General features: G+C 40.9%; 1 protein-coding gene across 1 annotated transcript in view; it reads right to left on the bottom strand.

Moving 5' to 3' along the window:
- Positions 1-15,097, bottom strand: part of hdac5 (histone deacetylase 5) — a 66,853-nt gene extending 51,756 nt beyond the window's left edge. The window contains exons 1-2 of the mRNA XM_026165970.2: positions 14,844-15,097; positions 537-696 (exon numbers count right to left, since the gene is read on the bottom strand). Of these exons, the coding sequence (XP_026021755.2) occupies positions 537-558 (22 nt within the window). The 5' untranslated portion in view covers positions 559-696; positions 14,844-15,097. The remainder of the gene's footprint in view (positions 1-536; positions 697-14,843) is intronic.
- Between the last annotated feature and the right edge of the window lie 3,246 nt (positions 15,098-18,343).

The following is an 18,343-nucleotide window of genomic DNA, read 5'->3' as shown; positions in this document are numbered from 1 at the left end:
TTTTGACCTGGACAAATCTAAATTTTGACCTGGCTTGAGAAAACACTGTAGATAAAGCACAGAGCGGGCTTCAGAGACACTTTGTCTGCCACAGGAGGAAGTCACACACACTTAGCGCTGTCAGGCAGCTGGAGTAAAGCTACCTACAGTATGATGACATGACTGCTTTTGATACTGACAGCTTAGATGAGCCAAACATCTGCTAGAAAGTGCCACTGAAGCATCGAGCCTTTTAGTCGTACTCACAGTGTTTACACAGCACTCAGCACCTTATTGAGCCAGCGCTCAGTATAATTGACCTGAGCTCAAAGCGCAACAACAAAATCACACTGCACAGTAACCCAACCACAAGAACAAGGCCAAAGTTTGCATTGCTCATATGGATTTATCTGGGAGCTTAGAACTTCGACACATTAAACACAGACACTGCATGAAAAAATGAACATTCACCAGTCCAAACTGGGCAGTTTTACGCTTCCAGGATTCAGGACCACTGTTAACTAATTACATATCATGCTGTTTGAAGAAGACTTTACCTGAGGGGTGTGATGAATTCATGATGGCTGAACCTGGACTTCTTTCCCCTGCCCTTACACTGTGTGTGTGTACGTGTGTGTGTGGGTTAAAGCGGGTCCTCTGAGTCGGCCATGTGTAGAAGGACACACGGATGATTCAGACCTTCTTCTCGACGTCTTTCTGCAAAAGACAAAATTGCGTTTTTCAGCATTCACACTCAAAACAACCAACACCTCAACCAAACAGCTACAGCCCAGTCACAGCGTAGCAGACAAACTCGGACTGCAGGTTGATTTGATCCTGCTCGACAGTTAACTGCAAAGATTAGCATGCTTAATGTCTCTCTTGGCTTCTGTTCTTCTGTCTGCCAGAGGTCAAGTCAGAGCCACAGTATAGTTGGAGTTCTTTATTTCCCTACTTTTCACAGATGCATCCAAAAGCCTGAGAATGCCTGTGAATATGTTTTTATTGGCATGTGTCAATAAAATATTTCATTCAAAACAATGATGCCAGCTTAAACATTTTAGTGTTGAGTTAAATCTCTGAAATTTCCCTATTTGACAGCTTTTTATAGCACTTGCTCACGTCCAATAATCCAGGTTACTGCAGCTACTGGTGATGTCTGTAAAGCTTCAATAGGTCCCATTAATGTTCAGTAGGGTTTAGGCAGTGCTGGGCAGTCGTTCACAAAACGAATCAAAACTGACATTCAGAACATTTTATCCATGTTGGTTATTTGTTTTTTATTTTATTATTGCTTCCGTTATGTACTGTCCCCTTTAAAACACACTAGAGAAAAAGTATCATGAGGAAAACTCAAACACTGAGCCGACAGCACAACCCGAGCAGCTTGTGTGTGTGTGTCTTTGTGCAAAATAATAAGTATTTATTCAGTAAAATGATGGTAAAATGTTCAATTAATCGTGATTTTGATTTGAGCTTCAGAGTAAAGTCCATGACAGGCATAAGTCTGAGGTCTTTTCTGGTGTTCTTCAAAGCTTTGAGGTGTGTTTGGGCTCATTATCCTGCTGTGAATCCTTCTCCACAAAGATGAAGTATGAAATGCTACTTCTCCTTGATCAGGATGCACTGCAGGAATCCAAATCAAGAGACTTTAATATTTCCTCCATCATATTTCCTTACTGATTTAATCTGCCGTGTCATTTCTTTCATGTCTTTTTACCTATATTCTACTCTTGCTGCAACAAATTCTGTCAAACATCAGAAAACAGGATTCCATCATCTGCTGTAAAGTTCAGGTTTATCTTAGTCACTAAGATAACCTTAGTTACTGATCCAGTCCTGTCATGTTTTGATGGTGAGAAAGTCTGACCTCTCTTAGTACCGATACCTCGCATCCCCAAAATTGCCAAAGCCATATAATACAGCTGTGCCTGAAGTTTAATATGGCTACAGGTTGATGTACTTTATGTCCTAATCTGCCCTCATCTGAAAACAGCTTCAATGACAACGAGTAAAGGGAGGTAACACAGGTCTGAACTGCTAACCAACAAATACCTCCAGATCCTTGGGTGACTTGAAAGGCGCTCATAAATAAAATGTATTATTATTATTATTATTATTAGGTGTTTTTGATAGGGTTTCACATTCCAGGGCCCAACTGTACATGTTGTATTATCTGTGGATTAACTGAAATATTAAAATGAAATGTCAATCTTTACACCAATAAAAGCCATTCATCAATAGCACAAATGAATACAGAAGTAGTTCAAATAAAATCTTTATGCACACAAGCTGCTGGTACACTTTTCCACAAGCTTTCATTTTATGTTTTACTGAAAGCTGCCATTCCTTGTCCTCTCTGTCTCTTTCTAGCAGCAATGCCTTCAGGATGCAGCATTCACTTACTACTGTTTACAAGCTTTAGCTACTTATATAGACTATGTCTTATTCTTACAAACGCTAGCAATACATGTAGTAATAAAATCTTCTGTTTTTGTGACAGATGCTCCCGTCACCTCTATGCACTTTTGCCAAATATAAGGCCTGGGGGCCACAATTGGCCCGGCAAAGACTCCAATCTGGACCGCTGGAAGGCTTTGGACAATATGAACCAGTGCATAGCTGAACTGTCACAAGTTTTATAGGTTTTCCTGCTGATAAAGAGTCCACACATTCATACTACACCAAAGCCACAGAAAAATAATCAAATGACACAAGACTTTTTCCACTATCTACTACAGAAATTTCTGCTTTTATTATAGTGGGTCCACATTTTTTTTAAATGTAAAAAAAAAAAATCTGTGAATTAACAAAACTTTATACATTTTCTGTCTTTTCACACATTTATCATGTCAAGAAACTGAGACGTGCAGTTGAAATCACACTTTGTTTGTCTTATATTAAAACATTGCAGGGATTAAATGTTCAGTTACGTTTCTCTACACTGACAGAAAAGCTGTTTCATTATGATATACGACAATAACATCACAAAGAATCATGAAGTACAGTCTGATATGATGACATTCACACTGGCTATATGTCAGACTGTTCTGATCTAGAATAATGAGCACATTTGTTTTGTTTTATTATTTTAAACACAGAGAAAACCCGAGGCTCGCTGATGCTGCTTGATCCTCTGGCTCCACCTACTGGTTTTGTACTGAAAAAGGGTTTATGGAAAATATACTGACACCCTAAATAGTTCCCAATAAAGTGTGTAATAGGTGTGTGTGTGTCTAAGTGTTGCAGCTGAGTCCTTGGCTACTTAGCTGTAATGTGATTTAAAGTCCCCTCACCTCCTCCATTCTTTTTGTGTCACTCAAACCACACACACTCATTTGTTCTTGGACACATCACACACACACCGACATAGAGCAGCGTGGCGGCAGTTGTGTGAGGACTGCTGGCTCTCAGCCCAAACACTGATAGCAGTCGATTAATGCTTTTAACTGATGGAGGGGGACATCTCAGCGTGGGTGGATTCTTCATCGCTGTCATAATGTCACATACATCCAACATTTACTCGCCTGTAGATGCAGCTGAATCGGCTCAAAATAAACCTTTTTAACACATGTAGTCAACTAACCTGTATGTACAATATAATGGCTTTGACTGGTTGAAAGTACACTGGACTGCTTACAGACGCAGATAAAAACAAGCCTACAGGTGCGTGCCTACGTACTGTATGCCCACAAATTCAATTTAATTCATTTATATAGCACCAAGTCACAGCAACAGTCGCCTCAAGGCGCTTTATAGTGTAAAGACCCAACAACAAGCAAGAAGGAAAAACTCCCTTTTAACAAGAAGAAAACTCGAGCACAACCAGGCTGCATCTGAGCTCATGTGATGTCAGACGGGGTCAGGCCTGGTTAGTACTTGGAACTGGAGACTGGCTGGGAATACACATTAAACTGGAATAACTGGTGGCCCAGCAGAGCATTAGTTTTCAGTGTCAGCTCACAACAAGGTTTTTAAAAGCTCTTTTTATTTGGAGTCAGGAGACAGATACCTTCTCTACTTTTAAGATTAGACTTGAAACCACGCATTTAATCACTAGTTACTATTCATGTCTGCCTCGCTTCCACAGCATGTCTTCATCCTGTCTTCCTACCCTCACCCCCAACCTGTGGCAGCAGATGACCTCCGCTCCCTGAGCCTGGTTCTACTGGAGGATTCTTCCTGTTAAAAGGGAGTTTTTCTTCCCCACAGTCACCACAGTGTTTGATCACAGGGGGTCATTTGATTGTTGGGGTTTTCTCCGTTTTCTTGTATTATTGTTGTTGTGATTTGGCGCCATATAAATAAAACTGAATTAACTGAACTGGTAAATGGTAAATAGTAAATGGACTGGTTCTTATACAGCGCTTTGAGGCTGTTTGCCAGCACTTTTCACACTCTCCCTGTGTCTGCATGGGTTCTTTCCAGGTTCCTCCCACAGCCCAAAGACATGCCTGTTAGATTAAAAGCTGATGCTAAACTGGTCATAGTTTCTGCCTCTCTGTGTTAGTCCTGATAGGCTGATGAACTATCCAGGGTGTACCCCAGTTCTCAGACTGCGGTAGCTCGCGCAGTCTCCGCCCTCTCTTTACCACACAGCAATCCATACTTTAGTCGTGTAATCCATTAGAAATACATTAAAATCCTCAAACAGCACACCCAAAGTAAAGAGGTCCAGATTAATAACAAAGAAAGGAGAGGCCAAGCAGACACCACCTACTGCTGCCTGCGTTGCACACCTGTCAGTCAAAGCAGCCACACCACTAACTACTGCTGACTTCTAAAAATATACCAGATTTGTGTGAAAAGGGAAATTAAGCACAGAAGCCAAAACCACTCTAAAAATATGTTTTTAATGCTGTAAAGTTGGCTACTTTATGATGGAAGTCTACGGGGACTGACTCGCTTTTGGAGCCAGCCTCAAGTGGCCATTAAAGGAGCAGCTCTGGAAGCTGAAAAATGAAAAACCACTGAAGAAAACAGCAGAGCTGAGCACAAAACTGAGACATAAATCATGAGGAAATAAATCATTCAGCTGTCATTTTCCTCTACCACCTTAACAATCCCACCGACTGAATAGCTTCAGCACATTTAAGAAATACGACCTGTATGTTTGTGATTTTTAGTTCAGACTTTTTAAGCAGTTATTAAGTGTTAAAAAGGAACTGAACATATTGACCTAGCACTACAACACAGTGGAGATCAGCTAGAGGAACAAATGTTTCCCAGAGAAGCTGCTGAAGAACAACCATATGAGCTCCAAATAAAGTCACTGTTGCTCTTACTGACAACAATACGACACAAATGTAACCGACATTACTGATAGCAAACACTAGTTTGTCGCATTCACTGATTTTGAAACAAAATGAGTGCATTTACGATAATGCAGCTGTGGCCGGATCATTTCCCGGCAGATATGTAAACATGTTAAAAGAGGAAAAACAGAGGAGTAATTAACAGCATTAATGAGCCAGGTCCTGGGTTTGCTGGTGCACATGGGACCTCGCTGAGGCAGAAATGAACAGAGCTATTGTTGAAATTAGCAGCAGCAGCTGCGCTTTTCCAGCTCTGAAACACGTTGTCCTGTTGGACACGTTAAAAACACTCACAGCTCACAACAACCGCTACGCAACACCAAACTACTGCTGTGCTGCAACACAGGTGCACTTCTTTAATCACAACTGAAAGCACAACAATGCAAATGATAATAATGAGCTGCCTATTTACACAGAGGTAGGCTGGTGTTACTTACTAATAACGACCGTGCACACTGCAAAAAAAAAGTGTCAGGCAGTGGAGAGAAAACAGGCCAGGAATGAAAAAAGAAAAGCGACGGCTCGCACTCTGCGGGGCCCCGGTTCTCACCTATTATGTTAACTTTGTTCTGTGTCGTTTTTTGTTTTCCTTTTAGATTGCTTTCAGAAAACTGTAACTCTGTATAATTAGCTCTCGCATTAAGTCCAAACAATTAGTGAAAATAATTAGTCAGAGGGTCAAAATGATTTAATACGATTAGTCACAGCCTGGAACAACAGTGGATTTATTCAACTTAAACTGGTGGGGAATGAACGTGGACTTTTATGGAGGAACGGGATGTCCTGACATGCAAAACAAGAATTATTGCAAAGCTTGTGTAACACACAACAGTTCAATAATATCAGAAATCAAACACAACAAGTGAAACATTTCAGCCTATAATTAGCTTGGGACTGACTGTGTTACTGGCTGCTGTCCGACTGGAGGAAAGCTGCCTTTGCAGCTCTCCTCCAACTTCGCTAATTCCTGAAAGAAGTCACAGGATGTCAGTGTCAGGGCCTATATAATGGGATGAAACGCTGTGGGTGTCAGCATGTCTGCGTGCCTCAGTGAGTGTGTATGTGTGTGTGTCTGCACTCAGGCTAAAGAGCTAACTAGCCATGACAGACTAACCTGCTGGCCAACTACTCCATTAGCCTAATAACATGCACACACACACACACACACACACACACACACACACACACACACACACGCATGGGGAGGTCGGGAGAAAGAAAGAGGAAATACGTGAAAACAGAAGAGCAGAAGCTGCTGCTTCAGTGTCCAAATGTTGCCAGAAAACCAAGAAACATAAATTACTCTGTTTCTCACTCTGCCACCTCCTCCTCCTCTTCACACTATCATTTCCTAAAATACCTGGCCCCTCCCAACCTGGAAAGGAGCAGGAAGTGCTGCCTGGCAACCACGGAGCTGGGTGCCGTGGTAACGGTTCACCTGAACGCCTCTTCCCTAAACAAACAGCAAGCCTGAGCAAGGGAGACAGGGGGAGCAGGATGTGGAGCTAATGTCAGAGGCGATCTCCTGCAGGATTTCTTTGGAGTCCCTTTGTCCTGCTTGCTCTCACCTGTTCTCTGTCACACACAGCAAGCTGCTGGACCATGACAGCATTTAACACCGGCCCCACTGCCCGCCCCCCCGCCTTGAGTCCAGCACATTCAAGGAGAAAGGAGACAGCAACTCCAACGCGCCAACACACACATGGTGTAGCTGTCTTTACCAAAGTGACCTTACTGTATCAGCACATATTTAAAATAACTGTTAAAGCTTCAGCGACTAGCTTTTAATCCTCAGGGAGTTAATAATGCGCAAACATCCTGACTGTTACAAAACTGATGCTTTACAGCTTTTCTATCTCTTAACATAATAACTAGTCCTAACCTGAACACGACAGGGACAAACACCATAATCACACATTTATACAACCATTAGTCATTCCTCCTTCGAGTGTTATCAAGATAATTCTCTATATTCCTCTGCTTCACTCAGTGTTACACTGTCCAGCAGAACAAAAACAACAAACCCTGAGGGCTATTTTGTGACCTATTTGAATGATATTGAATCATACTTGTTATTAATCTCTGGCTCTCTTCCACAGCATGTCTTCTATCCTGTCTTCCTTCTCTCTCCCCAACCAGTTGCGGCAGATGGCCCCGCCCCTCCCTGAGCCTGGTTCTGCCGGGCCTTTTTAAAAGGGAGTTTTTCTTTCCCACTGTCACCAAAGTGCTTGCTCATAGGGGGTCATATGATTGTTGGGTTTTTCTCTGTATGTATTATTGTAGGATCTACCTTACAATATAAAGCACCTTGAGGTGACTGTTGTCGTGATTTGCCGCTGTATAAATAAAACTGAATTGAATTTGTTACAGTGTTGACATACTGCTGGGTTCACTGCAGGGCCCTTACAGAGAGACGTAATCATCACAACAACCTGTCACTAAAGAAGGCTCTGAAGTGGCTGAAAGCTCTAGAAATAGAAAGCAAGAAGCATCAAAGTTGGAAGGCAATGAGACAGAGTAACATAACAGAGCAAGAATCCAATTATTATGATCACTGGAGGTCAAAATGAATGGCAGATGATTATCGCTCTTACATAACTAAAAGGCTGGCCTTTACCTCCAAGATCTGACCTCTTGACTTTGGAGGAAGGACGGAAGAAATAAAGAAATATCTGCTAACATGATGGTAGAATTCACAAAGTGTAACAAATTCTAACCAAACATGAAGGCAGATAATCAATATCATTTAAGCCAAATCACTATTCTGTTTTGTTCTGATCTGAGTAACTGAGCCAGAGCTACTGAGACTTTAATACCATTACATTACAGACTTACATCACCGAATGAAGAAAAGCTCTGCTAATATTTACTAAACACATTTTAATATATATTCAATGACTTACACATAGACTCTTCTCAGTCTGAGACAATTGCCTTACTAGTTTGAAAGTTCAGTCCCCGCTAACTAGCCAGCACCGCCCCATCCAGTGTCACATTTCCCTGCTTGCAGGATCATCAAGTCACAGTTTTCAGACTGTCATCCAGCAGTCTGCAATGAAAATGTGCTGTGAGGTGGAGGGTCGCTCTAACCAGAACCTGCGGCAGGGGAGGAACTAGTTCATGTGATGCTATGCTGAGTTTATCAGAGCTGTCAAACAAAGCGCAGTTCAAGGCTGTTCCCACACTGCAACTGATTCACACATTGTTTTGAAGCTGACTGCCTGTCACCTGTGGACATTAAAGCCTCCGGTTGCCTTGGTAACTCTCTAATGTTTTTACTACCAGGTCACATGTCAATCAGCTATACTCTCAGTGGTAGTCGCTTCAGTTGCTCTGCTGGAAGTTGAGGAAAGTTTATGTTGCATCCTGCTCACTTCATGTCACCAGCAGTCACCTGAAGTCGCTAAACATCCTTCACTTTCTACAGTCTCTGGTCATGACATCACTGACATTCACTTCCAGTATGGATGCAGCCCAGTCAAAGTCCAGACCTAAATCACACTGAGATGCTTTGGCACGAACATGCCCTTCTTCCTCAAAAACCCTCCAATGTGACTGAATTAAATATATGTGCAAAGATGCAGGCCCAAATCCCTCCATGGTGATGTGAAAGACTCATTGCCAGTTATCGCAAATGCTGCCAAGGATAGCACAACCACTTATTAGGTTTAAGGTTTTTAAAATATTGTGATGATAAAGAAAATTCTTGCTTGTTCCTTGTATTACCCTTGGGGTTGTTATAAACTCTTCGTGAACATCTACAAATCAGATATAATGGGTAATTATGCATATTACCTACAGTAGCAGTCAAGAGTTTCAATACACTCTTAGAGCAGAGCAGTTAAATACAGGCAGTATGTATAATTACCTGTATGGCATCCAGTTACCTTGGATTCTCAGGAGAATGCAAATCCATAATGACAGGCCTTAAGCTAAGTGTTTATTGTCAAACCAATCATTGTCCTATACTACTACTACTAGGCTGTTTTAGGTAACAACAGAAAAACAAGACTGGCAGAAATAACTTCATCTTACACATAGTACCTGTTCAGTCTTACCTAGGACAGGCCGATATGACCTCATGAATACACACACAGACCCTGTGTTTGCGTAGTTTCTCTCTGGATACTCCGGCTTCCTCCCACAGTCCAAAGACATGCAGTTAGTGGGGATAGGTTAACTGATGATTCTAAATTACCTATAGAAGTGCTGGGTATTCAGTACCCTTCAGTACCCTTAGATTGTTTAGACTTAGACCTTAGACTGCTGTTAAAAGTCTAAAATTCAAAGCCACCATAAGCAGTAATAATGAATCTGCACACAGTGATGTCAATATTGCAACATCACTGTGTGCAGTTTACCCCAAGCTATAAAAGACATGACCTCACCAATAACTAGTAACTAACAAAATAGTACTAACCAAAGACAGGTAGCATGGTAACAATTAAAAAAAAACATCTTATGGTAGCATGAGTGTCCCGGGTTTGATTAATGACCATTAACAGAACCAATAAAGCTTTTTTCATTCTTTAGGGAAGAGATTTTTCTGTCCACACTCAAACACACTGTGGCAACTGTCCATCGTCTAAGGCCCGTTAACCCAAATGATGGGTTAACAGGGAAAATTTTCACAAAAATCCCTGGAAGTAAACCATGTCTATAGATGATACATCCACTTCAAAGACTTTCATACATGTGCCGTGTTATCTGTGTGACATGAACTTATTCCTTCACTCACTGCTCTTAACACACTAGCCTCTCTGTGAATGTTGTTTTTCCTTTACCAATGGCTTTTAAAATAGAAAGGCAGTCATTGGTTGATCTCTCTCACACACATTGAATACATGTAAAAAAAAAAAAAGAAAAAGAAGCCCTATATCAACCTGTTATCATTTTTTTTTTTTATTTCTTCCAGGAAACACCAATTAAGAGGAAGCTATGATCATGTAGCAGTTTTTATGAAGTAAATGAATAAGGGGCACATTGTGGGGTCCAGTTATGAATACAGCAATTATATGAATTTGAATCATTAAACTAAGGAAGAATAAGAGTACTGATAAGAGTTAATACAGATAAGCATTACCAGTACTGCTACTATTCAGTCCTTGTGACGTGCATCCCTACCCGTGAAATGTGTTCTACCTCAGCCTGTGCTTTGAGTTGCTGGATGATCTATGGCCAAACAACTCAGCCTCTAGGTGTTTTCACAACAGCTGATGCTGACACACAAATTTGTGCTCCCTCTTGGGAGTAGGACCAATACTCAGCAGAACCATGCAGGATCAGTGCAATGAACTTTAATCCCTTTTCAAGTGGTTTTGGCAAAGCTTTTGGATTTTTATCACCATAACCGACCTGCATGATTTGCGGATGAGTCCCTAGTCATACTGGTCACAAGCATTAGTGATGAGTGCTACTGTCCAATACAACATCAATTTCTTCAGATTGTTCTTTGTTTGAAATAGATTGAGGTTTAATATTGCCAGAGGGCAAAATAAAAGTAGACATAGACACTGTCATCTAGTCCAACTGCAAATCACTAACTTTCCAGCAGAGATGCAAGGAGGCGGGATTACAAATCTAATAATAAAGACAGACTGTGGTCGTCTTATTTTGCAAAAAGGAAACTAAAACCTTGATGTTCAGAGAATTCCATACACGATGACTGATTGTCATTTTGGCTTTCACATTAATATAAAAGTACTAGTTTTTGTTTTAGCTCCATAGAAACTAGAGCTGGGCGATAGAACGATAACGATATGTATCGCGATATAACTTTTACTCGATAGAGAAATTAAGCTATCGCGATAGACCTCGCCGCTCTTGTCCTCTTAAAAAAAAAAAAAAAAAAAAGGTCAGCCGATCCAAATTAAGTAGCGCAGGGCCGAACCAATCACAGCCGCAGCGTCACGTCGCGTGACTTGTTACGTACAGCACAAGTGCCAAGCCGCACGTGTGTTTGTTTGGGAAGCAGCCAGCGGGTAATGGAGGAAATGAGTGTGCCGACTAGAAAAATCAACCGAGCGTGACCGAAGAGAAAACAGATGATGGTTCCAATGCCGGAGAGATTGTCGAACGGAAGAGCCATAGAAGTTCCGTAGTGTGAAGGTATTTCGGCTATTTCAAGTCTGACAAAAACAGAGTAGCGTGCACTGTAAATGTGCCGAAAGCAAGTCTGGAAATACAATAAACTGGTGCATGCGTCACACTGTGCGCCACGTTATTGTTTCGGTGAAATGAATTTCTACAATAGTGTTACTGTTAATTCTACTCTCTGCAGTGTTTAAATGCTTACATATACACACAGTTACTGTCCCTCCACACATACGACTCGGTTCTGCTTCTATGCCGCAGCTTTGTTTACTTTTTCCCACCGAGGCTTCTAGACTTCTGATTGGCCAACATTTCTGCACGGTTAGGAATCTAGCGCCACCTGCTGCTTTGGCATGTTCATAGCAGCGTTTTCCTTCATTTCTGCCTTTATGTGTGGACGGGATTATTTTTTAAAACGAAAACGGAAAATCTCCGTTTTCAAAAATACCCGTGTACGTGTGGACGTAGCCTCAGTCTCTGACTGGAAGCGCTAATTCGTCATTCGGCTTTTGTCAGACTAAAGTAACTGTTAAAACTGTTTGAAAAGCTCAGCTATACAACAAGGAGAGATTGAGATTTTCCTTTTAGTTCTCAGTTTATTTGATATTGACAAAAGTTAGTCAGTTTTGTCTGTTCTTCTGTAAAACAAACTAAGATTTATTTTTAGAATTAATATTTTGTTTCTAAGTGGAATTGACAATTTAGTCTGTTTCATTTGTTCTATTTTGAAACTTAAACGCTTTAGCGGCTGCCTTTTGTGTAGTTTGCAATATTTGCCTTTATTTATCTGAAAAAGTCTCATGTTCCTTAAGTACATCTACCCTGTTGAACTTATTATGGGAAATAAATATTTAAAAACAAGCTGCTGATAATTTCAAATTTTACTTGTGAGCAACGGCACATTTAAATCTTAGAAATATAGTTATTTGGCTTATATCGTGATAGATATCGTTATCGCCTGAAATGAAAAAAACATATCGTGATATGAAAAAATCTCATATCGCCCAGCTCTAATAGAAACCATAGAATCTAAACACTGCGTATGTACCAAAGCCAGTTGGGGCACCTGTCTAACTTTACATACCGAAAACAAAGGACACCCACAAGCAAAACAAAAAAAAACATGGCGAGTAGCCCTGCCTCATTGATAAGAAACAGTCAGGCATGAAAGTACTTTGTGTCGAAAGTGGATGACCAGGACATGCTAACTGACACGAGGCAGTATGCAAACAATCCCACTGTGTTTTTTGGACAAAGGAATGAAATGCTTATAATTTAGCAAAGCACCTGAAAGATCAGCATTCAGATCTGTTCAAACAATTCAAGGTGAATGAGTTTCAGTTCATATTACCAACATCCAAAGTATTATGTTATCCTCAAAAATACATTACCATTTTGTTTGAGACAGATGTGAAACCATCTATGTCTTCTCAACAGAATATATCATTAACATTTTAAATAAATGGTCTGCCAGCATCATGTAAGTGATTTAAAATCACTTTTTAATGAAAGAGTTTAAGTAGATGGGATACTGGCTTTGTTTTGTTTTCAGATTAGGTATCAAGAATCATGTAATTCTGCTGGTATTGGCAAAGACTGCAAACGTTCAGGTATTGTGGCATGCCTATAATGCAGTGCTATGACCAACTGTGGGGAAGAAGAACTCTGACAGCAGGGGACCTCCAACAGAACCAGGCTCACAGTGGGGGCAGCATATCTGCTACAGCCAGCTCAGGGGTGAGAAGAAAATGTGGCTGCAGGTTAGCTTGTTGGGTGTGTATTTGTGGCGCTCTGTTTGAGACTGGTGACGATGTAACAAGATGTCCCATCACATTACAGAAAAACATAAATATGATGCTTTTTACTGACAGAACTATGATATTTTATCAGCATTAGGGTGATTTTATTATGTTATGCTATAAAGTGTTGTAATTTTTTCAAACATAAATGTAACATATTCACAAATAAGTTTTGTAATATTGCTGCAACCAGACCCTGGTCTGCGATTTTTACATTAGCACTACTGGGACTAAAAGGTAAAGCAGACATTAAAGATCAGCACTGAATATTACTTCTGTAATGTAACCATATTTTGTTTGTATGGATCCAGTGTAGTATTATAAATCTTGAGTATGTGATACTTCCATAACATCAATGATTACATGGGCTGCCAAACATTACAAAGCTGCCTCTTGATCCAAAAAAGGGAAGAGAGAAGGACTGAACACTCCAGATTCGACTTATGAGGCGCTTCACTTGCAACTTGCAAGTTATCAGGTTAATTGAAATCTCCATGAGTCCTGTAAGGTTCTGCTTAAAATCTCAGACGCGGTTAGCATTAGGTAAGCAAAATAACAGAAATAGTGCCATATGAAAAGCACTTTACAGAGATGTGTGAGGGTTAACATTTTAATGTAAATTACTTGAATTACTTCTATATTTACTTTAGAGCCCTTTAGAGCCATATTGTTATGATATTACTTCATTGTATGCTTTTAGTTAGCATGTTGTTGTTGTTAAATGTAAAATATAATTAAGTTTTATAAGATGTAAGCAGGTTATGACTATTTGTTAATGCTGTATTCTCACTGCAGAGACTTACAGGTTAAGAGCTGAGGCTTGCTTGCTTGTGATTTTCACAAATATCTTTCTACCAACTTTACTTACCCCTCTTATTCTTAAACTGACTGTCTTACACTCTCTTGTTTTTATGCTCCTTCTATTGCCTAAAGAGTAATTCAGTGAGCTCCATAATAAGGAGTCATTAATCATGAGATGACACAACTCCTGAACTGCAGCAAGATGGCAAAAATGCACATACAAATTAGACATTTTTAGTCAGTATACAACTCGACAATGATGCTTTAATGGCACTGCAGATGCAATAAGATTCAGGGGAAAAACTGGACAGCCTCAACATAAGTTAGTGTCTGAATACATGTGAAGACTTCATACCAGCAGTGGTAGTGGTACCCATAACAGCTACTAGTAGCAGCTGTTATGTTCTTCATTGGTAGCCCCTGGCAAGTAAAACCACCATATTTGTAGTTAATTGGTGCCCATGGCTAGCTCTTAGTTTATTAACTTGTGGTTGTCAGCTGTTTGTTCTGTACTAGTTAGCTGGAAGCTATCATGTCACTCCTGGCACGCCGCTAGTGCCTGTATGAAGCTGTAATAACTGTTACCTGTTTGGTAGCTAGTTAGCTGTTGTATCTGTCAGGTGTGAGCTTGTGTATTTTAGCTAGCCTTAGCACTAACTACACAGTTTCCAAGTTAGCCTATGCGTTAACTGTACGGCAGAAGTGAGGACAACGTTATAGCAAAAGCACAAAATGTTACATCTTAGCTCTGCAGCAAAATGTTCTTGGACGGTCACGCACACACGCACGCGCCTCAATCTCTCGCTCACGCTCTCCCTCTCTCCCGCTTTCTCCCTCTGATAAAACCCCACGGTACCGTGGATGTCGGCGGCTCCTCTTGGAATGTGTATTAGAGCAGAGGTCGCTTCCTCCCGGCTTTGGTTTCTGCCGAGGCACGGTGTGTCCCTCCGTGGAGCTCCTTTGCGCTTCTAATTCACACGAAAACGCGTAGTTTAACAAGCGGGACGCGTCTCACCTCCTACCGCTTCACCTCCTCCATATTTACCGTCTGCCTCTCTCCCTCTCTCTCGCTCTTTCTCCCACCACCAACAACAACATTATTGACGTCCTCCTCTTGCCACGTGACCAGTCTGCTGAGGCTAAAAATAGACTCAATAGAAACCAATGGAGGCAGACAGACAAGGCAGAAGTAGACAGACAGACGTAAAGTTTGGCTTGTTTGCCTGCTTCACCTTACTTTGTCAGATAATCTTCGTTAGTGGAGGCAACCGGACAGCGTCTTACTTTCGAGCAACAGATAACACAGGAAAGACTTTCTAAGAGTATTCCCTTTAGTTGCGCAATTCATGAGCAATAAATAAGCTGACTGCCAGGTTTATGAACTTGTGAAGAGTGCTAAGATTCTTATCATCTATGAATATTTTTTGCTTTATTCATGAGCAAACTCTCTACTATCACACTGAAGGGCCTTTTTTGTTATTTTTTTAGAGCTCTAGTATGGCGATTACACTAAGCTAATCATTTGATTTCACAGAAGTCGCTTTAAAATCCAGACATGTTTGAAGAAGTTCTATAAAAGGTTAATACAAACTCTTAGTGATTTGATAGTATTTTCACATCCAGGAGACCAGGATTCAAGTAGAAACTTGGAATACAGTGTCTACTTGTACTGAAGCGCATCCCTGTCATAAGATGTGTCCGATCTATTGCAGGGCTAACTGAGAGGCAGACAACCACAAGTCTTACAGTCACAGGGAGAACATAGAAACGCCACACAGAAAGGTTTTGGGCTGAATTCAAAACGGGACCTCCTTGCTGTGAGGTAAGGCCACTGCACCACTTTGTCATCCAGTGCTCTTTGATAAGTTGTTTTTTTTCAGCTTCTTGTTTTTTTTTGTTTGTTTGTTTGTTTTTTACCACATCATACAACCCTAATTATACATTTAATTGTACTCAATGCACGGTGTTTGCGAAAGCATATATCATTTACAACATCAATATGTTGTAAATTATAGATTCACAGTTTATAGCTTTTTTACACTGACTGCTCACTGTTAGTTACACCATGCTAATACCAGGTTAGACCCTTTTTGCCTTCAGAACTACCTTAAGTCTTTGTGGCATGCATTAAACATGGTTCAGGAAACATTCCTGTGAGGTTTGGGTCAATATTGATATGATAGCATCAAACAGTTGCTGCAGATCCGTGAGCTACACATCCAAGATGTGCCACCATTCATTTCTCAGCTCGTCATTTAATTTGTTTTTAAGTGACTGGTGAATTACAGATTTTATAAACACAGCAAAACTCAGAAACAAAGTGCATTTCCAACAGAGCTGCTAACAATAAAAAGTGTTTTGGTAAAAATTACTATGAATGGCATAATCTTTGTCTTGTCCTATTGTGTGAGTGTAAATGTTAGGCAAAGTGCTTGAATGGGAAAATAAGACTTTGTAGTAAGAAAATGCTTTGAGTGCTCAAATTAAGAAAAAGCCTTTATATATGTATATACACTAGGACATACATCCAGAGCATGCATCCAATAAGGGTCCTCAGGCTACGCCCATGGTATCAAACCCTACATCGGAATCTGAGCGAGAGACATATAGCTGAAGCCATAATGGCTCAGATGTGGCCCTGGTTTGGGCCAGGTGATAAAGAACCAGGATACTCTAATGAGAAGTGGGCTACTGGAACAATATATGCATGTATGCCTTGCCTGCTAGCATCTTGCACCCTGCTGTTATGTGCTGGATTGTCTCTGGGGCATCTTTACACAGCCTGCACCTGGGGTCTTGCCTGGTGTGATAGACCCCAGCCTCTATGGATCTTGTACTCAGAGCTTGTTCTTGTGCTGCCATGATTAGTGCCTCTGTGCTGTCTTTCAGTCCAGCTTTGTCCAGCCACTGGTAGGATTTCTGGACCATTCATGGTAAGGAGCTTTCTTGTCTTTATGTCAGTGGCTTCTATCTCCTCCTTTGGCCAGCCTATTACCCCAGCAGGGTACCTGATCACGGGTAGGGCGTACGTGTTGATGGCCCGGATCTTGTTCTTACCATTCAGCTGACTCCTCAGGACTTGCCTGACCCTCTGCAGGTACTTGGTGGTTGCAGCCTTTCTAGCGGCCTCTTCATGGTTCCCATTTGCCTGCGGGATCCCCAGGTACTTGTAACTGTCCTCTATGTCTGCAATGTTGCCTTCTGGTAGTTCAATCCCCTCAGTTCTGACTACCTTCCCTCTCTTTGTTACCATCCGACTACACTTCTCCAGTCCGAACGACATTCCAATGTCATTGCTGTATAGCCTGGTAGTGTGGATCAGTGAATCGATGTCTCGTTCACTCTTGGCATACAGCTTGATGTCATCCATGTACAGGAGGTGGCTGACAACTGCTCCGTTCCGTAGTCGGTATCCGTAGCCAGTCTTGTTAATGATCTCACTGAGAGGGTTCAGGCCTTTCCTACGTGTGTGTGTGTGTGTGTGTGTGTGTGTGTGTATACACATTTTTACAAATTAAATAGTAAAAAAATAATAATAATAATAATAATAATAGTAATAATAAAATATATATATATATATATATATATATATATATATATATATATATATATATATATATATATATATATATATATATATATATATATATATATATAATCCCCACCCTCTAGATTTGATACCAAGCTCCAAGAACACCTGGTGCGTTGTAGGCATTGAATGCAAGAGCAGCTGGCCTGAAAAAGAAAATTGTGGCTAAGCTGGAAACCTGGCCCTTGTGGTTAACTACAAAGACTAAAAGAAAGTACCTCCTGAACGTCTACTAGAAGATATGAATGCAGCATTACAATCTCTACTGCGCTGCAATCATCACTGAAACCAACCAGATGGTTGACACCATGGCAACAGTGACTCCTGAGATGTTTGACTACAACATGAACAAGGACAAGGAGCAGTACTCTCCTTGAAAAGGGAGACTAGAGGCCAAACTCAAGGTTAGTACAGAGGGAAGTTAGCCAACTATCAGGACTGAAGAAAGGCAAGCTGGCCATACCTGAGACCTTAGAAACTGCCAAGGAAAGACTCATAGTCTTGGCTAACCCCCGAAAAAGTATACCAGAGAAATAGTAGCTAGGATAAAAAAACAGATGTCCTCCACTGAACCATCCAAAGTATACTCTCAGTGGCAGGGAAACAATATAAGAACAATGCCACTATGCCTGGAGACTGAGCAATACTGTAAGGATATATGGAAGAGAGGATGCAACACATCAATACTCAGTTGCTAGTGGATCTAAGAACAGACCACAGCAACCTCCCTGAACAGGATCCAGTAAGCCAAGAACTGTCTTGAGTCT

Source organism: Astatotilapia calliptera, chromosome 4 (assembly GCF_964374335.1).
Source record: "Astatotilapia calliptera chromosome 4, fAstCal68.1, whole genome shotgun sequence".
Lineage (NCBI taxonomy): Eukaryota > Metazoa > Chordata > Actinopteri > Cichliformes > Cichlidae > Astatotilapia > Astatotilapia calliptera.
Note: the sequence above shows the minus strand (reverse complement) of the source record. Positions and strands in the feature narration are given on the sequence as shown.